The sequence below is a fragment of the Arachis stenosperma genome, chromosome 9 (assembly GCF_014773155.1).
Source record: "Arachis stenosperma cultivar V10309 chromosome 9, arast.V10309.gnm1.PFL2, whole genome shotgun sequence".
NCBI lineage: Eukaryota > Viridiplantae > Streptophyta > Magnoliopsida > Fabales > Fabaceae > Arachis > Arachis stenosperma.
In genome coordinates, this window is record NC_080385.1 from 159,989,193 (window position 1) to 160,010,504 (window position 21,312).

The 21,312-nt window shown below is 37.3% G+C and overlaps 2 protein-coding genes and 1 long non-coding RNA gene across 9 annotated transcripts; 1 reads left to right on the top strand and 2 right to left on the bottom strand.

Annotated features, from left to right (window-relative positions):
- Positions 1 to 1,152: 1,152 nt before the first annotated feature.
- On the top strand, positions 1,153 to 8,431 carry LOC130948854 (uncharacterized). The gene is made up of 18 exons (XM_057877729.1): positions 1,153 to 1,508; positions 2,081 to 2,150; positions 2,348 to 2,974; positions 3,061 to 3,246; positions 3,349 to 3,462; positions 3,840 to 3,898; positions 4,113 to 4,179; positions 4,287 to 4,338; positions 4,439 to 4,531; positions 4,654 to 4,737; positions 4,856 to 5,256; positions 5,357 to 5,418; positions 5,846 to 5,915; positions 6,911 to 6,991; positions 7,071 to 7,172; positions 7,367 to 7,491; positions 7,726 to 7,831; positions 8,019 to 8,431. The coding sequence occupies exons 1-18, from the start codon at positions 1,459 to 1,461 to the stop codon at positions 8,253 to 8,255; spliced, it is 2,586 nt and encodes an 861-aa protein (XP_057733712.1). The 5' UTR covers positions 1,153 to 1,458; the 3' UTR covers positions 8,256 to 8,431.
- A 464-nt stretch (positions 8,432 to 8,895) lies between these two features.
- Positions 8,896 to 12,152, bottom strand: LOC130951932 (probable plastid-lipid-associated protein 12, chloroplastic). 7 transcript variants are annotated; one of them, XM_057880685.1, is made up of 11 exons: positions 11,665 to 12,152; positions 11,495 to 11,548; positions 11,155 to 11,268; positions 10,756 to 10,875; positions 10,273 to 10,464; positions 10,049 to 10,132; positions 9,864 to 9,956; positions 9,641 to 9,694; positions 9,460 to 9,539; positions 9,209 to 9,316; positions 8,896 to 9,136 (listed from the first exon to the last, which is right to left on the bottom strand). In XM_057880685.1, exons 1-11 carry the CDS (start codon positions 11,875 to 11,877, stop codon positions 9,049 to 9,051), a joined length of 1,200 nt encoding a protein of 399 aa, XP_057736668.1. In that variant the 5' UTR covers positions 11,878 to 12,152; the 3' UTR covers positions 8,896 to 9,048. The 7 variants fall into 7 exon arrangements, with proteins under 7 accessions (XP_057736668.1, XP_057736669.1, XP_057736672.1 ...); XM_057880686.1 differs by having other exon boundaries at positions 11,155 to 11,229; positions 11,665 to 12,147; XM_057880689.1 differs by lacking the exon at positions 10,273 to 10,464.
- Positions 12,153 to 19,181: 7,029 nt separating this feature from the next.
- Positions 19,182 to 19,731, bottom strand: LOC130948428 (uncharacterized). The gene is made up of 3 exons (XR_009073050.1): positions 19,609 to 19,731; positions 19,333 to 19,410; positions 19,182 to 19,247 (listed from the first exon to the last, which is right to left on the bottom strand). It is a non-coding gene; the product is annotated as an uncharacterized LOC130948428 (long non-coding RNA).
- Between the last annotated feature and the right edge of the window lie 1,581 nt (positions 19,732 to 21,312).

The following is a 21,312-nucleotide window of genomic DNA, read 5'->3' on the forward strand; positions in this document are numbered from 1 at the left end:
TTCTTATCATTTATGCCCGAAAAGGTAGATTCAAATTTATTGTGATGGTGCCTGCAGTGTAGTGTCGGTGACGATGATAATGGGTAATGTACTTGGGGTCCAAATGAACCAGACCACACGGTCACTATTTTTTTTATATTTATTTTATATTAAGTTAGTATTTTTTTTTTATAGTATAAGATACCAATTTTTGCTGATCATAAAGGATAGCAAAAGGCTAAACTTTTACATTCGAAAAATATAATAAATGGTACATCATTTTGTTAAGAAATTGATTTTTTTATATATATATTTTTTCGCCGAAGGTAGTAGGTGCATTTCATTCAATCAGAAAAAAAGAAATACAAGTGTCCAAAACACAGACAGACCAGGGTAAAAGGAGGGATTTCACTCCCAAAGTACAAGTTAAATCTCAAAAGAAGAAAGAAAAAAATATTAAACTAATTTAATTTTTTTTATGTATTTTTAATTAAATTTTATTATTAGTTTTATAACATCAGTGATGAAAAAATACTAATTTTTACTCAAAAAAAATTAATTTTTAATTTTTACGAATAAAACTATATGAATATAATCTTTTTGACCGCGTTTAAAAGAGAGATAAAGACTGAAAGATGAAATTAAGAGACAGAAATAGTAAAAACTAAAACAAATTTTAATATTTTATTTAGTATAAAGTAAAAAATAAAAACTAAAATAAAAATAAAATTTTAATTTAATTTATAAAAAATAAAAATAAAATTAATTAATTAAAATAAATATTTTAAATATAAAATATTATTAAAATTTTAGTCTATATTTTTAAAAATATCAATCTCTTTATATTCTCACTTTTTAAAAATACTGAAATACTAAAATTTTAAAATTAAAAAACTAAAATTTTAATATCAATATTTAAACTAACAAATATAACACTAAATCTTAATTTTTTTTAATTTTAATATTAATTTCAGTATCTTAAAATAAATGCCGCCTGATTTTGGGCAGCGTAAAATACCAATTACCAATAAGAAAGTAGGAAACATTTGCAAATGATAAGCTCAAGTTGCGATAATTTAATTTTAATTAGACCGAAAAAGATAAATAAAAGGAAAAAATAATGACAATAATGGAGAAAAGCAGAGCGTACTATGGTCAAAACACTGAAATGAAATGTCGATGATGGTGTGACCTAAGACTAAAAGGAAGCAAGCAAGGAGAAAAAAAAAAAAAGGAGGAAGCAAAATAAGCGCAACTTTTGAGCTTTTCGAACTCTGTGTCAAGCAATCCACGCTGCACATGTAATAATAACGTGACGCCATTTTCGCTCTCTCATCCCCGCTTAGTGTGCATGTGCTTGTGCTCCTCTCTCTCTCTCTCTCTTTCTCTCGCACTCACTCAAGTTGAAGATCTTCTTCTTCTTCTTCCTCTTCGGACGCAGATTTACCGGTTCGCCGAACATTTGGATCCAATCCACAAATGAAGGGTGGCAAAGCTGCTAATCCGCTCATCACATTCGAACATAAGAGGTAGTAATTAAACGCTCCGCGCGTTTCTCAGATCCGTTGAATCCTTACTTCATCATTGCCTTAGAATCGTGTTTTCATTCTTATCTTTTTCGTTTTAGTTTACTATTTTTATTATTATTATTATTATTATTATTATTATTATTCAGTTATCCTACAATTCGGTTGGAGTTGGACCACAGTTGGTTTTCTTTTAAAAAATTCTGTTGCTCAACTTAGCTATGCAACTTTTCATTTTTCGTTTTCCATTTCGGTCTTTATTTCATTTCACTTTAAGGAAATGAAAATAAAATTACTGGACTGCGAAGACCGATCTCACTGCAAAGCTAAGTGTGTCGTTATTTTCTTCCTTTTATTCCTTTTGGATGAAAAATTGGGGTTTGCAATGAGGCAATGCCGAGTGTTGTGGGGAATGAGTTGTGAGCTTTGTGCGAAATGTGTTGTTACCATTCTGGGGATGATTGCTGGTACATTCACTTCGCTATTGTTTGAAATACTTGTTACTTTACTATTCTCTTGGATCATTGTTTAGCTTTGGGTTATTGGAATTTAATGCATATAATTCGTGTGATCAGGGATGCGTATGGGTTCACCGTGCGGCCTCAGCACCTGCACAGATATCGAGAATATGCTAACATATACAAGGTAGTATTGCCACTTTTTTAAGTTTTGATCTCAACAACTACTATTTTAAGGAAGAATTAGGGGAAATTTTACCTCATGGCGTGTTTAAAATCCTCCAGAACAAATTTTAGATATAGGCATTATGTGTTGGTATTCACACAATAATTCCGCAATTTCAGTGTTATTCTAAGCATCAACCGTCTTGATTGTGATTTCAGGAGGAAGAAGAGGAAAGGTCAGATCGGTGGAACTCATTTCTAGAACGGCAGGCCGAGTCTTCTGACTTGACCAAGGAAGGATTGGCTGCGGATGAAGATGGAGCTTTGGGGGCTAAAGCCACAGAGAAAGAATCTGATGTTAGCTCAGAGAAAGATGGTGATGGAAATGAGTCGAGCACCCAAAAGCCTGGTTCTGATGATGCAGCTGAAAATGGTAGTCAAAAAGAGGGCTTACCAGAATGTGAATCCACAAAAGTTCATAAAGTTCAATTATGGACAGAGATAAGACCATCTCTTCGCACTATTGAAGATATGATGAGGATCCGTGTGAAGAAGAAAACCGTGCCAATAAAAGATGAAAGAAACAAGAAAGGTGTGCCAAAAGATGAATCGCAATCTCACACTGACGATTCTAAGTCCGTAAAGGGAGCATGTGAGGAAGACTCTGATGAGGAGTTCTATGATGTTGAGAGGTCTGACCCTAGTTCAGATGCCCCTCCTGTTGATGGCACAACAAGTGCCCCATCTAATGGTATTGCTGCTGATGCAGCATCACTAGAGGCTCCATGGAAAGAAGAGTTGGAAGTTCTTGTTCGTGGGGGAGTGCCAATGGCTCTGAGGGGAGAGGTAGAAACTACATTCTTTGATAGTTGTGAGTTATAAGGTTAATCTCTATTTGGTTAGTTACCCTTTAGTTTGTTCATGTGGTTTAGCTTTGGCAAGCTTTTGTGGGTGCGAAAGCAAGGCGGGTGGAAAAGTATTATCAGCATTTGCTGGCTCTAGAGAATGACTCTGAAAGTAAAACTGATCAGCAAAGCATTCAGTCAGCTGAGGATAATGGGAACACTAGTGCTGATTGCATACGTGTGCCAGAAAAATGGAAAGGACAGATTGAGAAGGTCTTTGCCTGTGATATTGCACCCTTGGTGCTCCTAATGCTGCAACAGCATTGCCGGAAAATATATTTCTTTAGTAAAAGTTCACTGTTGTTGTTTTTGCAGGATCTGCCTCGGACCTTTCCTGGCCATCCTGCCCTTGATGAGGACGGTAGAAATGCTTTGAGGCGATTACTTACTGCATATGCTCGACATAATCCTTCAGTTGGTTATTGTCAGGTTGATTTTTTTTTTCATTGTCGTTCTGATGGATTGTTTAAAATCCTATCTCTCAAGTAATCTAGTGAGATGTCTAAAAATGTATGCATTAAACACACCCATTCATGTAGAAGACTTTTGGACTTGTAGTGTATAAAGATAACGGCAACCGGTCATGTATCTCACATGTGCTCTCACTAAGCATTGTGTGTGGTTTATTAATTGATTATAAGAAGATCCCAATACCTCAGTACTGTGCTTCATATTTTGATCTGCAGCTCACTAATATGTACGATCTGACCTATAACATGGACAGTGAATCCGCTACACTTCAATCGATGTCTATTCCCAGTTACACACACATGGCCTGTGTTTTCATGACATAATTTATTTTGCAGGCCATGAATTTTTTTGCGGGATTATTGCTGCTATTGATGCCTGAAGAAAATGCCTTCTGGTAGGTTTGGAGATTACTGCTTGACTAAGTGTTGTATAGTACTTTTTAAATTATATATTTAGATGGGACATATCAACATAATTGTTTCTGTAGTTCAGAAATGCTGTCATCCTTAAGGAATGGATGCTTGGCATCTTCATGCTTATGCAGCATCTTTACATCTTTTGACTTTCATCATGTCAACTTGATAAATGTTTACTGTGATTTTTCTCAGGACCTTGATGGGCATTTTAGATGATTATTTTGATGGCTATTATTCAGAGGAAATGATAGAGTCTCAGGCATAGTTTCTAAAACTATTCTCAAGTAAATTCAGTAATTCATAAGAATAATTATTGTCGGATATTTTGAGGTTTATTCAAGTACTTTTTTTCTTTCAACTTATCAGGTCGATCAACTTGTTTTTGAGGAGTTGGTACGGGAGAGGTTTCCGAAATTGGGTTTGTAATTTTTTTAATTCATTTTTATGTCTGTAAACTCAACAAGTGGATTTATTTAAGGTCCCCTTAGTTGTTCATCTTGTGCGCACTTCTCTTGCAGTCAATCATCTGGATTATCTGGGAGTGCAAGTAGCATGGGTTACTGGACCGTGGTTCCTTTCCATTTTTGTGAACATGCTTCCTTGGGAAAGTGGTCAGGTTTTATCCTTTTCTATTGAGTAGTATAGCTTAGTTTTCTTTCCATAAAGCACCCAATGTTAAATTATTTATTTGTTTCACTGTTCTTCTGATTTCTTACTATCATTTGGAATCCAGTTCTTCGAGTGTGGGACGTGCTTCTTTTTGAAGGAAACCGAGTCATGCTATTTAGAACTGCTGTTGCTTTAATGGAGCTATATGGTACTGGCTTGAAAATTTTGTTCTTTCAAGCTATGTACTGTGCATTTGGAGAAAGTAGACTATTAACTCTTAGGCAATTCATATCTACGTTAGACTTATTAATTTCTTTTTCTCTTAGGTCCTGCGTTGGTAACAACTAAGGATGCTGGAGATGCAGTCACTTTACTCCAGTCCTTGGCTGGCTCCACATTTGATAGCAGCCAGCTTGTATTGACAGCTTGTATGGGTTTCCAAAGTATAAATGAAGCAAGATTGCAAGAGCTGAGGAATAAACATCGGCCATCGGTAATAGCTGCTATTGAAGAAAGATCGAAAGGGCTTAAAGCTTGGAGGGATTCACATGGTTTGGCATCAAAACTATTTAGCTTTAAACACGATCCTAAATCACAGCAGTCAGGTGATATGCAAGTGATTGGGAGTTTGTCGCGATCAGAATCTGGCTCAACAAATGCAGATGAGATTCTGATTAGTCTGACAGGAGAGGGTGAGATAGATTCCGTTCCAGACCTCCATGAGCAGGTTGCTTTTGTCTTTCTGTTATCTTCCCCCTTTCTTCATCCTAATGGTGCTTTATTGTTGTTATCTTCTACATTGCTCATTACATTGTGAACTCGTTCAGGTTGCCTATCTGAAGGTTGAACTATGCAGAATACTAGAGGAGAAAAGATCAGCTATTATTCGGTACTCAAAATGTCAAAATTGATATTGACTAGTCTGTGGGAGAAATTAAAATATGAACTTTTATACTTAAACGCTACTTACTGTGTGTGACTTTCATACCGAAAGTTTGAAGCATTGCATGGTTATTAGGGTTCTTTTTTATTTCGGAATTTTTATTGGAAATGGATGATCCTACTATTATTCATTAACTACTAGAGTAATCAAACCACTTGATTAATGATTAACAAATTAATAAAAGGGTCAACCACAAAATGATTTGATGGTTTCTTCTTTATAAATAAAACTATCCACTATTCCTTGCTATCATACCTACCCCAGCCAGTTTTTCTCCTTAAATTACTTCAGGTTTCTTAACTTCTTACAGAAAGTTATGGAATTCACCCTTTTCATTCAGCATTAGTGACATTTGTTTTATTCTTTTTAACAGAGCAGAGGAGCTTGAAATAGCACTAATGGAGATGGTCAAGCAGGATAACAGGCGGCAACTAAGTGCCAAGGTAAGTCATGACCCATGAGGCCATATGAATTTGCTTCTTAGATAAACTATATGTTATTTGCATGGTATACATTCTATATCCCTAGGTTGGCACATCTTACTGTGGTGTTTTTTAATTATTATTGTATTTTAGTTTACTTTTATTTCTATAAGGCACACCCGCATTGCATGTTCTTGCAAAAAAAAAAAGGGTTAGAACATGTAGATAGTTCTAGCTGCCAATCACAACTTTTGAGTGAGCGAGTGATATTACAGCAAACTAGAAATACTTGTGCCTCAAGCAATCACTAATTATCTTACATTGTTCTGACTGAATATTGAAACTGCTAATAAAAAGGAAAATTAAAAAGTAAAGAAAATAGAAGGAAAGAGGCATAAAATTAGGCTTTCATGTCCCTGTTGAACCTAATGTTACTTCCACCTCAAGTTAGTTGCGTTACCAATGGTCACTATTCTGCACCTTGTAAAGCACATAAAAATGTACAAGGCTTGAATTTAAATATGTTTTTTCTCATTAGTACCTATAGGGGTGCGTTTGGTTCTGACTTTTTTACTGAAAATAACTTTTCACATATTTGTATAAATATTTGAAAGTAAAATTTAGGCTCATAAATTAAAATGGGGGTAAAGTATGTCTTTTGTCCCTAATGTTTGTGATTTTCTTCAAAAATACCCCTAACGTTTAATTGTATTCAATTTTGTCCCTTATGTTTTCGGTTTATATTAGAATTACCCTTGATGTTAATTCCATCTAAAATGTTGGGGACAAAATAAAAAACGTTTAGGGATAGTTTTGAAACAAATAAAAAACATTAAAGTCAAAATTGAATAAATAGAAAACGTTAGGGGTATTTTTATAAAAAATTGCAAATTTTAGGGACAAAAAGTATACTTTACCCATTAAAATGAGGTTACAAGTTTTCTTCCCTTTCAGTTTTTCACCATATTTCCTAGTTCTTTTGGGAAGTTCATGTATGCAGCTCATAATATCTCCAGGTTGAGCAATTGGAGCAAGAGGTTGCTGAGCTTCGGCAGGCACTTTCTGATAAACAAGAACAGGAAACTGCAATGCTTGAGGTCTCATTTTGACCTTATTTTTTCATTACTTTCCGGGGAAAATAGGACTTCTCTTCTCATTAAGATTTATTGCTGATAGGTCTTGATGCGGGTGGAGCAAGAGCAAAAGGTGACGGAGGATGCTCGCAGGTTTGCGGAGCAAGATGCAGCAGCACAAAGATATGCTGTCCAAGTGCTTCAGGTTACCTTTTTTCCCATTGGTCCTTTCTTGTCCATATATTTCATTGTTGTCTTTGACAAAGAAGGGTTAATAGATGGTAAATTATTCATCTTGATAACCTGTTGCTCATGTTATAGTAAAATCTGCCTTAACCGGTAGTTGGGATAATTACTTGGATTTATTTGACGGGGCTAAATTATATTTTGATTTGGCAGTCAAAGTATGAAGAAGCAACTGCTGCACTTGGTGAAATGGAGAAGAGGGCAGTTATGGCAGAATCTATGCTTGAGGCTACATTGCAGTATCAGTCCGGTCAGGCTAAAGCACAACCATCACCACGGTGTGTTATTTAATTTACTACTGTGTGCTAACATGCTTTCTGTTTGTTTTGCTCTTCTGAACTTGGTCTTTCTTCAGAATGTTTTAGTAGACCAGGATTTCTCTGTAATGCCAAAGTTTGGAATGATGGATATTGGAAAATGAAATGAGCATGATTGCTTTATCCCTGTTTATGCATACAAATACAACCTTTTTTGGATTAGCTTTAACTTCATTCCTCCTCGCTTTGTAATAGATCTTTGCAACCAGAATCTCCTGCATCAAGAAACAATCAGGAGCCTACAATCGACATCCCACCTAGGAGGGTTAGTTTGCTTTCTCGATGGCGTGATCGAAACAAGGTTAGTAACAGCCATTGCATGAGAATTTTTATTTTATCAATGTTGTTGCCCCTGCTGGTGTCATTTGAATGGGTACTTACTTTCTTGCAGTTTATAGTTCTTTTTTTTTTTTTGTCAAGGCAGTTTATAGTTCTTTTTTTTTTTGGTCAAGGCAGTTTATAGTTCTTAACCTGAATTCTTGCAACAGGGGAAAGAAGAGTCAGCTGATGGAAAGCCCAATATTGAGGAGCAATGTATGGGAAACCCCAAGGTTGAGGAGCAAAGTATGGGAAAGCCCAAGGTGGAGGAACAAAGTAAGGAACAGCCCATTGTGGAGGAACAGAGTATGGGAAAGCCCACTGTTGAGGAACAAAGTGCAGTGAACCACCAAGAAGGAAATGGCCTTAAAGTAGAGGATGAGATTAGGAAAGAAGATAATGCCTAGATGGAATCATTCCTTCACAAGACGGTTTGAGGAGCACCTATTTAGTTCCTTCTTCCTGATCTGTAATTTTTGTTTAGTGTGAACGTATAAATTTTCATATTCATTAATTGTTTGTTCATGCGATAGAATAATAGCAATTCGAGAAAAAAAATGTAATGATCACGTCAATTGTAATACTTCTCGATCTCGATATTCTAATGTAGAATTAGTGTGGGTATGTCCAAAGTATAATAAATTTAGCTCTTATTACAGGGCATTCCCTCGCACAATGTCCGTCATTGGATGTGGTTTAACTAGATTCTACAACTCATAATTATGCATACCAATATCACATTATTGGCATTATCCAAACATTATCTAAACATTTCTATAGTTCAAAATTCATTGATTTTTTTCCTTTCAAATTTAGTTTGTATTAGATCAGTTTTATCTGGTAATAGATTTTTAAATTACTTTATTTAATTCCATTATTATAACTATTAGCATATCGTCTTTCAATCAACCATATAAAAATGGTAATTGACTTCAATCAAATGTTATTTTATTTTAAGTTAATCTTTTTAAATAGGTAAATATAGTTTATTCTACTTTATAGTTTGCTAAAAAAGGGTCAGAAAAATCTCTAGAGGAATAGCTGTGATTCTGTGAATACCCCTAAAATTCAATTTCCAAGTGATAAGTAGTCCAACTATAAACTTCCCCGCAGAGGCAGAGTACTAAAAAGTAAGACCAAAAAGGCCATTTAGCAAAACAAAAAAGAAGTGGAAGCCCTTGTGTTGTATATTTGGCAGAGTTAGTTCATCCTCGATGCATCGGTACGCGTATGAACGAACAGGATTTCATTGTATCCCCGGGTGATTCTGATCTTCTCATCACTATACCTGAAAAAGAACATTCAAACCATCAGCATCCAAAATCCATCAATTTAAGTTTTGGGATTTATGTGTTCTTACAGAAGCTCCAAGGTGAACTTGTTCTCCATCTGCATGGGATATCCAAATGGGCCACCAATTATGGCTGCATCGTCCATTGTAACATCATACATTTTGGTGCCAGTTTTCCTGTTAAATTTTGAGCAATCAAGACGTTAGAGCACATCAATGTCGCTTCCTTATCAAATGATTTTAATGAAGAACAACTTTGCTTCTAAATCTGTGGCCATCTTAATGGTCAACATAAAATTCCTTAAACACTGGAAACTCACACAAAATTTCCAGTCATGGAGAACTTAAGCCCAAGCAAGATGTCAACCACAAACTTTATTCGACCATTTTTCCCGATGATCTGCAACAACCATTGTAAATGACAAACTGAAGATGTGACGCAGTATATCAATTGCGCATATAAAGTAAAATGTAATGACTGCAATCACATGATCCTGATACCTGCTTTCCCATCAGACCGTTTGCAGCATTCTCTATCCAACTATCTGTCACAGTCTGTATAGGATAAGTTGTTTAAATAACACATAACGGATTTAGCCACAGAAACATTTTTGCTTAAATTAGATTATATCGGTAGCCACAAAAAGAAAAAGGAAAGGAAAGAAGAGCTTGAAAAGAATCAGATCATTAACAGTCTGTGGCCTGTTTGGATTTCCAAATCTACCTGTGAGTTCCATACCATCTGCCACTCTCCTTCTTCTAGTTCTGGTTCCTTTTCACCATTATTCCGCGTTAGGGAAACTAATTCCTCTATTGCCTGTTTGGAATTAAGGACGTGAAAGCAATGAGAATTGAAACATTCCAGTTAAATTTTATACACATGCATACACACTCTTAATTGACGATTACCTCTTTGACATTCCTCCCTGACGAAACCGCTGTCAGTAACCTCTGCCTAGGTTCAGTTTGCTTCTGCAACACAAATGTAGTTCCCTGCACTACAGATATGTTGCTAATAATTCTTAGAATATACAATATATTTACTTAAATAGGGATAGCTTCTGCTAGACAATGGATTTTACCCAAGGGAAGGAACAAAATACTTTTAAAAATGATGCTTATGCCTAAATCACCTTATTTCCCCTTGAGATACGAAGGTTTCCTGAATGCGACAAATAGGTGGTGTCTAACCAACCCTTTGCTTCATCACCAAGTAGCCTAAATGGAACTGGATATGGAACTTTAAATGGCAGAAATCTAAAAGAAAATGCAGCTCTGTCAAACCTAAAAAGGATTCTTTTTCCATCTTGAATTGATGCTGCTGCCTGTGTCAGTTGAAAATAAAATCAAGCCCTTAGCTGACTAAGTCGGTTCAGGAATAAGGGAACGAGCAATGTCACTGGTTCTTGAAAAAACCAAACAACAGAAAACACAATATATGCCTGGAAGCTAACCACGTATTCTTTATTCTCAGAAGCACTTAGCTAATAAGCATTGTTACAACATTGACAACAGAATGCCAACCTTATATTCTTTTTAAGATGTGAAAAGGCAAGTTCAGATTAACACGTGTATTAAATTTATCACAACTTACAATTTAAGTTAATTTTTATTACCTCAACTTTCAGCTCACCAATGGCATCAGAAAATGACACAATATTGCACACCCGTGGATCATTTGTTTGAAGATATACCTCTTGAAATACACTAAAGAAGTCAACCCCAACAAATGTTCTCTGAAAGAGCAATATATAATGCGAGACTGAGACACACTCTTACAATCAACTAAAGCTGATTTTGAAACCATTCTGGTGTGTGAGTTGGCAAAAGATTTGCTGACAGAACAGTCAACCTTAGGGGCATGGGAATTCAATGATATTTGGCATCCAAAATGCAAATAACAATTTCGAAATCTGGTATATTTTTCGAAGACAGCAAACTGTGATTGGAGTTTGGAGAATATGTTTCAAATAGGACCATCCAAAAGATTAAAAAAGAAAAGCCAAAAACGCAACCTGAATTGGCGATGCTGTTCCCGGTCTGGTAGTGAAAATTAACTGCCAACGACCCTCGATTAAGTTTGATTTTGTCTGCAGAATTAAATTTGATGTACTCCAGTAATCTATGAACTATGAAGAATTAAAAACAAACAAAATAACTAGTACTTCACGTTTGCTTGGTTCTAACTACCCAAAAAACTTAGTTCTGAAGCAGGTTGTATGAGTTGATTAAACAAAGCTGACGGCAAATTAGATGATAACAATAATTCAAATCTGATAATCAGGATTAATCATGTATAAAAAGAGTTGGATCGAAATTGATCATGGATGAACAAATTTGAAGTAAAAGACGAACCGGATCAGGCACGCCACCTAAACGTTCGAGAACTTGCACAGCTCGCTCAACAGCCTGCCATGGCACACAAATAAAACCGCAATAAATTATTTTTTTTAAAAAATAAATTAATAAAGAATGCTTAGTTGAATTTTACTGTGAAACAAAGTGAAGAAACTTGAGAGAGAGACATTGAGCTGGTTCGGAGAAGAAGAACGTCCACGTCCTTGGATGCCGAGAAGAGCTTCGATGAGTGAATTCTCAGATTCTGTAAAAGAGATTTGCTCCACTGTTGAGGACCGAAACACTAACCGATCTTTGCGGAGCTTTGGAGAAGAAGAACCAAAGCTTGAAGGACTTGATGAGGGGAACTGAAACCCTAAATTTACAGCTTTCACTGCCATTCTAATTCGCAACTAACTGCTTCCAAGTTCCAACGAGAAACAGCTTCAGTTCGCTTTCTGTTGTGTGGCGGATAATAATTGTTGGCGCCAAGATGAAATTGTACACGTGGCACTTCACCAACAAATGTTAAGATATTACGTTTATCGCTTTCAAATTTCAGTGTTCACACATCAGGTTACGTTTAGTCTTTACTACGCCACTCATCGTTGCAAATATCGCATTGAAAATGAAAATTTGGATAGTTCGCTCTACTTGTTTCTTAGCGTTTCGTATGAATATGAATACAGATTTTTTTTTTTTAATGTTTGGTCGGGGAAAACTTATATAATTGAACCCGTTTGTTTGCTGCCTTATTTAAGGCACACTCCAACTCCATGTAGATGTATGAACGGAAAAGCTCTGCATACAAGCCATTAGGGCTTGTATGCTTTACAAGTTTATTAAATCATAAATTTAAGATACTCGCTCCTCCAGTACGTTGATTACACGCGCTATATAATATGCCGCGTATATCTAACTTCCAAATTTAAAATATTTGTTTCCTTCTTCGTTTTCGTTATTTTGAGATTTGGTTGTTCTTCTTCTCGCGCGTTTTCCTCATTCTTCTCCATCGATCTTTTCCTCTTCTTTTCTCACTGGTATGTTCTTCGTTTACGTTCTCTTTTTCTCTCTCTGCAACTCGAGCTTCGTTTTCTCTCTTGATTTGTTGTTTTCTGAAATCAAAGTTTGAACTCGTTTTGAAGATAATGGATCCTTCAAGCTAAGATTCTGCGCTGAATCCAGGCGATGTGGATTATGAATTTGAATCTAACGAAGTTCCTGAGGTTTGATTTACAGTAATTTGTATAGCATTGTGTAGTTTAAAAATTGCTGAACATTGTTTAATTATCTGGAATTTATAGCAGACGCTCGGGTGTAGATCAATTTCTGATTTGGGTGTATTTTAGCTATAAGTGTGGGTGTATATACACTTTACTTGTTTTTTGTTATTTTTAATTGAGTTGTTGTGGTTCAGGTGTATTATATCAGACATGATTGTGTGTGTTTTTAGTTTTTGACATGGTGTATTCTGCAGTCTGTGTATTGACAGTTTATGGCTTTAAAGGTCATTCTGTAGTTTGAGTTGTTTCGGTTCGGTGTATCATATAAACATGATTGGGTGTATTTTGTATCATCTCTATGGGTGTATTCACAGTTCTGACACGGTTTATTGTGCAGCCTCTCTCTGTTGTTGATGACGAGCTTGTTCCGAAGGTCGGAATGACCTTTACGACCCTTGAAGATGCCGGAAAATTTTACAGGAACTACGCCAAGCTGCAGGTTTCTCTACAAGAGTTCGGTGCACAAATAGGAAGGGAAACGAGATTAAGAATCAACTGATTACATGTAGCAGAGAGGGAAAATGGAAATCTAAAATATCTCCAACCGAGAAGACCATCCGAGCCGGTTTAAACTGTCCTGCAAGAATTTATATACACACATTGAAGGATGTCGTGCTTGGATCATTTCAAAGGTTGTGCTGGATCATTCACACCCCTGCTGTCCAAGCAAGCAGAGATGCTCAAACAGCACAGGGAACTAAGCATCCATTCGTCGTACGATAGAGAATAACGACGAGGCCGTATCAGACCAAGCAAACCTACAATCATTTGTTGCGGCTGCCGGGGTCACCGCGAGTTAAATTTCATCGAAAAGGACGTGAGGAATTACATTACCAGGGAAGTGCGGAATGTTTTCCGAACAAGAAGATGCAAAGGAATTTGGGAAATATTTATTAAGGATGAAGAGAAGAATCCGAATTTCTTTTTCGAGCTCGAACTCGAGGAGGATCAATCGATTAAGCTGGCCTTTTGGGCCGACGCAGAAGCAGAGCCGCCTGTGAGTATTTCGGAGACGTCATTTCATTCGACACCACCTACAATACAAACAGGTAACAAACTGTCCCTTTTTATGATGCTAAATTAATTTATTTTTACTAATCCGCAGCAGAGGTGTATATTGGCCGTGTCATTGGGTGTATTCTAAGCATTTGTTGGGGTACCTAATGATTTTGCATTCTGACCATGGCAATTCGTGTCAGTATAATTTGGTCTGTGGTTCTTTTGTCGGGGTGAATCACCACGGCCAGTCAACACTTCTCGGATGCTCTTTGATGAGAACGAAGAAATTGAATCATTCAAATGGTTATTTTAATGCTGGCTTTGTTGCATGGGAGGAAACGCTCCGAAAGGGTTTCTCACCGATCAGTGCGCATCAATGAAAAGGGCTTTAGAGGCCTGTATGCCAACAACAGTTCACCGCTGGTGTATTTGGCACATCATGAAGAAGATTCCAAGCAAATTAAACGGGTACAAGGCACACGCCGATATCGAACAACAAATGAGCCATGTTGTTTGGAACTCTCACAGCAAAGACTCATTCGATAGGAATTGGAACGATTTTCTGGTGAATTTTGGTCTTGCGGACAACAAGTGGCTCTCAGGTAATGTGTTTTTAAATTCTGCAGCAGAGGTGTAAATTGTTCGATATCTCGGGTGTATTTTACTGTGTGTGTTTGGGTGTATTATGCAGATCTCTACGAAGACCGGCACATATGGGTTCCTATCTATCTGGACCATCACTTCTGGGCAGGGATGAGAAGCACACAAAGGAGCGAGAGCATGCATTCATTTTTTAACAAGTACATCACCCGGAACAGCTCGCTCATTCAGTTCGTCAAACAGTACGATAATTGCCTCGGAAGCAGGGAGCAAGCAGAGAGAGAATCAGACGCTGCAGATTTTCATACGGTCATACCGTGTGCAACCAAATCCCCCATCGAAGCTCAGTTTCAAGATGCGTACACCCACGCAAAGTTTAGGGAAGTCCAAGCCCAATTCAGAGGAAAGGCGAATTGCATCACCAGATTAAAGAATTCCGCTCTAGGCTATTCAGTATACGAAGTCGGAGAACAAGTTTCCAGCTCAATATTCGACAAGTTCGCGGTTACCTACGACTCAGTTGCAGCCGAGGTAAAATGCCAATGCTTATTATTCGAGTAGAGAGGGATACTGTGCCGTCACGCTCTAAGCGTGTTAAGCTTTGAACAAGTAAGCCAAGTGTCCCCTAGGTACATACTGGAACGATGGAGCAAGAAGGTAAAGAGGCGACACACACACATCAAGAGCAGCCACGACGAGCCACTAATGGAGCCAAGAAGCAAGAGGTTCGACCAACTGGTTTTTCGTTCGCAAAATATTTGCGAATTTGCCTCCGAATCGGAGGAGCTGACTGCAATTCTGCACCGTGCGTACGATAACGTCATGGCCGAGATGGAAGCATTAAAAGCCAAAAGGAAGGGGACATCTTCTTTATCCCACGAAGACGCCAACTTGGAATCCGTTAACGAGCTTCAAAGCCCGCCAAGGATTCGAACAAGAGGACGTCCAAAAAACAGGCTAGGTTCAAAGCTGGAGAAACAGATTGCAAATGCCACAAAGAAGAAGACGAAAGTTTTAAGCGAGGTAAATGTAATGTTCTTTAAATCTGTGGCGATTGAGTTTATTTTTCTAGTTAATTGTTTAGCTAATGCGTGAGTGTTATATTCAGATAAACCTGTTTGATGCTGCATCAGCGGCGCATTCAAGTAGCAGCCAATACCAGGGACAAGTTATAAATTATCAGTTCAGGGTACCAGCAGCAGGGGATAACTCTTTGGGTGTATAGTTATAAAGAGTATGGGTGTAAAATCCCTGTTACCTTTGGGTGTATTTTTGTTAATAGACAATTTACATATAGACACATATATAGATACATATAGAACAAAAGCTGTAAAAATTCACAGGTTATGGGCGTATTTTTCAGTTGATATTTTTTTTTTCATATTTTAGTTGTAATTCATTCATTTTGAATATTGCACAGACAATTGGGTGTATATTATTACTCAACCTCGGGTGTATTATTAGACTAGCGTTGGGTGTAACAATTTATAATATGCGTATGCCTTGATTTTTTGCTTTATGTTTTACCACCTGTAATACAGTTTTTAAATACATCACAGACAGTTTATTAGCACAGATAGTTTAACTATGGGAAATATACATTGAATAATTGAATGGCAAACATTTACATCATTTGTTCAATTTACAAACTACCCAGTTTCTATATCCTCAGAATTAATCTGACAGAACGGACTCAATAATACAGAGGATGGCTTCGACAGCCTTATAGCACTACTCTCTCTAATTGCCTGATCTCTCTGTCTATTCAACTCACTAAATAGTATCCGGGAAGCATATTCCACTCTGTAGTGGTCCACCTCCTCCTACAATTAAAGTATGTTATGTTTAAACAGAAATATTAATTCAGTAAAGTAATACAGAGTTATATACTTCTAAAGACAGTTACCTGTGTCCAGTTAACCCATTCATACTTCCCCTTTTTAATGTTTTCCGGCTCTATTAACTCAAGCCACTTCATTACGTAAATAGCGCAGTCATAGCTGAAAACGAAGAAAATAATTACAAATCTCATTTAGGAAAGTTTAAGGTTCAGAGTCACAAATCTATACCTTGTTTTTTGGCCTGAAATTTTAACATATGGGGCTTTAATTTCCTTCTCCTTTTCGCCTTTCTCGAGAGGTTTCCCGCCGGCATATGCTATCAATCTCGAAAATACATATCCCTTAAATACCAAAACAAGTCAGTAATACACCCGAGTCAATTGACAAGACACCCAACTTAATATGGAATATACACCCAATTGAATATGGAATATACACCCAATTGAATATAGAATATACACCCAACTCAACTTCAAAACAGACGTATCTATTAAAGTAAAGAAGACAGAGGGAACTTACAGTGAATTTATTAATGTCCTTTCTCTCATGGCTTGGAGCTTTTTTGTGCAGCGGGTCAAGTATTTGACATTTCCGCGTTCTTGTATTTATCAGCCATAACCACCAATGTCCGAGTGGCAAACAGGAGCAAAATCTGAAAGATTGCCACATTTCAACAGTCTGTTATTTTATTTGGCATATAAGTAAATAAGCGTACTAACAAATTTACGAAACAAAAACTTACATATGGATGCGAACTTAATTTTTCCTATCTATGAAGGGAATGAAATTGGGGTAGGCTTCCACTCTGAATTCTCTGTTCGTTTTCGGAGATATGAATTCCCCCTTTGGGTGATCAGAAAGTGCCATGCTCTGCAAGAATTGCAATACAAGAAATGAAACATGAACATAAACAACTTACACCCCAATCTAAAAAAAAATACACCCAAACCAATGCATAAAATACACCCAAAGTTCGTAGAAGTAACACTTACCACAATATCTGGGGGGAGACAGTATATTTGTGCATGAAACCTCTTTTCCTTTTTCTGGTTTAGGATGAGAGATGGCAGATACAACCTAGAAATCAATTTTAAATTAATAACCATTGCAGTTGACTTTGGTGTAAAAACATTAATGTTAGTCTAAAATTACCTGACATTCTATATCACTGTTTGCCTGGAGGGATGCAAGGTGCGTTCTCATCAAAATGTACTCTCCTTGGCCAGTCACAGTGCATATCTCCTCAAACTCGTTAGTATCGCCCTTTGCATCCTCCTTCAGTCTCGTCCCCCAGATGTACACTTTTCTTTCATATCATCCGGAATTTGATTTGTTCCCCCCGGTGTTTCAAACTTAGCAGAACTTTCTCCCCCAGTCTCCCTCCGAATTTGTGGACTTTCGTCTTTTCCCTTTGCTAACTTTTGGACCAAACTGTCCAATTGTTCCAGTATAGTTGCAGTTTCTGGAGATTTTTCCCTTTCTGTCTCCTGCGTCGACGCCCCCTCCTGGCTTGAATCTGTCAATCCGAGGCTGAATGATGGCATCGGCAGATCTTTTTTAGGAACATAGCTTGCTGTCCGTGCCATCATCAACAGGGCAGCAGCGTCCTCGGCGTCTGGATGACTGCATCAGTATGTATAAGAATGAGAGTAAGAATAAGAATATACGGATGACAAGCAAGGATTGATTCTGTCTAATTAACTTATTTTTTGTTGGAGCTGGGGGAAGCTTGGTGTTGTTTCTTGATGTTGTTTGGGGGTTTCAGGAGTGCTGCACAGTTGCACAAAATCGATCAGAAGAGTATACACCCAAACTCTTAGCAAATATACACCCAAACCCTAAGCAAATATACACCCATACTATTTTCTTACGTTTCTCTAGCCCTTCAATCTGTAGCATAGGGTTGGTTCGGAATCTGCGTCAGTGGTTGTTTGCTGGATGGCGGCACAAAAATTGGATCGGGACTCTAAACAATAAAAATGAAAGGTTAACAACGTATTTGAAAATATTAAGGTTATAAGTTGAAATATTCTTGCATATCTCACATTGCAAGCGCTTCCGACGGCGTTTGTTCCCTAACAACCATCATATTCGAATCGTCCGGAGTCAACCTAAAATACACGCAAAGAAGGTCAACAAATACACCCGAACAATTCAAAAAGAAGACGGGCTTTGTTTTTTGAGAACTTACATAGTTGCAGTTTTTGCTTTTTTTTTTGCTGCCTTTTTTTTCTTGAATAAAATAATAAAGGGCTTTTTTTCTAAAAAAATATATACAGAATTAGAAGTAGAAGTTATTAGAAGAGAAAGTAACGGTTATTTGAAAGAGAAATTACTGCTCTGAGACGGCTGGGTTACACTACTCTGTTCTGTGCGTCTTTGAGAGGAAGTATCATCACTTCCCAAGTTGACAGCCGGTAGTCTAAACAGATTTCATGTTATTCAAAACAAATATACATCCAACTTAGTGAACAAGATACACCCAACTTGATGCACAGAATACACCCATATTGTTTCACAGAATACATAACAAGATTTTATTAAATATAAAGCTTCTTACGTTTCAGAGGACACATAGCGATCTTCTGTCGATCCCAGGTCAGGCTGGTTGTCCCTGCGAAACAAGATACAATTATTAGCAAACAAAAGACACCAAAATCTCAATACACAGCACAGCAAGACATACCCCTCTGCAGCAGATTTACGAACGTTTTCCCCTAGCCATTCATCGAGTTCGTCACTCGATATTTCATATGTCTCACTACATTCATAAAATAAGACGTTAACAAAAATAATTACGATGATAGACCATAGTATAGCTTACGAGGTACTGTACCCGTCAAAGTATTGATCTTCTTCAGGAGGTGAATCCTCCACAACTACTTTTTTCTTTTTTTGTGGTGTTGGGTGGAAAAAAAAAACAGTACCAATCAGAAATAAAAATTAATTTTATCACAGAATTTTATCCAAAGAAGTGCTTACTCTTTTGGAGTTGTTTTTGTTTCTTTCTTTTTCTTCTCCTTCTCCGCAGGCAATGATTCTTCGCTCCTATAAGTCAATAACAGACGCTTCATTAATACACGAAATCTTTATAACGAAGCCAAAAGAAGGAGTAATAATTTCAGGACATTACTCGTCACTTGGTTCAGATTCAGATTCTGAATCAGAATCCGACTCCTCTTCCCTCTGCTTTCTTTTTCTTGAGTCCATTCTGCAGGCAAACAATCATCATTTAGAACATACTAAAATACACCCAATTGAATTCATGAGACACACCCAACTGAGTATACAATATACACCCAACGCAGCAAAAGAAACACACCCTGCTTAATAAGCTACATACACCCAACGTGGACAAACAAAATACACCCAAACCCTATAAAAAATTACACCCAAGTATGGTACTTACTTTTTCCCCTTTTTGCCGGGGTGTTTAATTCCCGAATCCTCCGAGTCTTCTTGAGCCTCAGACTCAGAGGTAGAAGTGTCACTCTCGGTAGTTTCTGTCTCCGAAGACGATGTTGAGCTCGCCTTCCTTTTTTTGTTTTTTTTATTTCCTGTTCTTTTGTTTTTTTTTCTTTTTTTTCTCATTTTTTCTTTTGTCTCTGCCAAATTCAGAATCCCCTGAAACATGAGATATTTTAGTTAGCACCATTAGGGTAAATAAGTACACTAACTTATTATGATTACTCACCAAAGTTTTCTCTCTCTCTTCATTCATTCTTTTCACCAACTGCTCCTTAGTCCAGTTGGCAATCCATGGCTTTGGTGGTCTTTCACCCCTGTTGTTGCGTTTGTTTTTTGAAAGGTGAAAGTAGATTATCATCAGGGCGAAGAGGCAGCCATTGATTGCCTTCTTCTTCTCCTGGTAGTCTGTTATGCCCCTGATCATGAAGGTCAAGACATGCCCCCCCAGTTTCTCTCCTCTATGCCCTCCATCTCAAAAATCGGGACCAGGTGCACCGGCGATATTTGTTTATCGTCGTTGGCAAAAGGAACGCCATCTGTATGTAGAGGATGAATATCCTCTTGAACATCAGGCGTTCCTCTTCGTTGCCAACGCCGATTTCCATCATTTCATCGTAAGACTTTTGAGGGTCTTACCCTGGAATCTTTATAAATTATTTTGTCAGATTCAGAAGTTTCTTGTAGTCAACTTTCTCAGGAAATAAATCTCCTACAAAAAGGAAAACAACAAAGCAACCAAGTCAGTTCAGATACACCCAAGCATCAGGTTAATATACACCCAAGCAACAAACTTAATATACATCTATAATTTTGAGCTAATTACCTGTTGCATTGATGCCAAGCGCATCACCTATTTTTTTTGGGGTTATATGGAAAGAACCATATCCTGTCCTCAGTTTGTTCTCCCCAAGTTTGAAGTTTTTTGCCAACTCTCTCAAGAGTTGGTGATCCACCCTCAGTGGTGGGATGTGCATCAACCCACCGAATCCAAGATCCCTGACAATGGCCTTCTCTCCTCAGTCATGTTTCTGAACTTATCATTCAAGAGATGTGGCACATTTGAGGTCTTTGGTTTGGTTTCTTGCTGCCATTTTCTCTGAAACTAAAAATACACCCAAAGACATCAGTAATATACACCCATATATATATGACTCAGATACACCCATTGATAACAACTAAGATACACCCATTGATAACAGTAAGATACACCCATATATATGAGTCAAGACAGCCAGATATTCGCAAGATACACCCATTCATAACAGTGAGATACACCCATTCATAACAGTGAGATACACCCAAAGATCTCAAACAAGATACACCCATTGATTACAGTGACATACACCCATAGATATATTCAGATACATCCATATAGATATCAGACAGATATCACTCAGCCATGCTTCATATAAAGCCACATTACAAGGTTAAGCAGTTTACACCCCCGAATCTACGGAATAAACCCCCAAAAATCAACAAAAATAGCAGGAGAACTTAGAACGACGTAGAACTAAGAAGAACGACGTATAACTCAGAAGAACGACGTATAACAAAGAAGCAACAGTAACAGTAAACCCTATCAGAACGACGTAGAAGAAAAGTAAAATATACAGTATTTTAATGCACTTACGTTGAGTATTCTTGG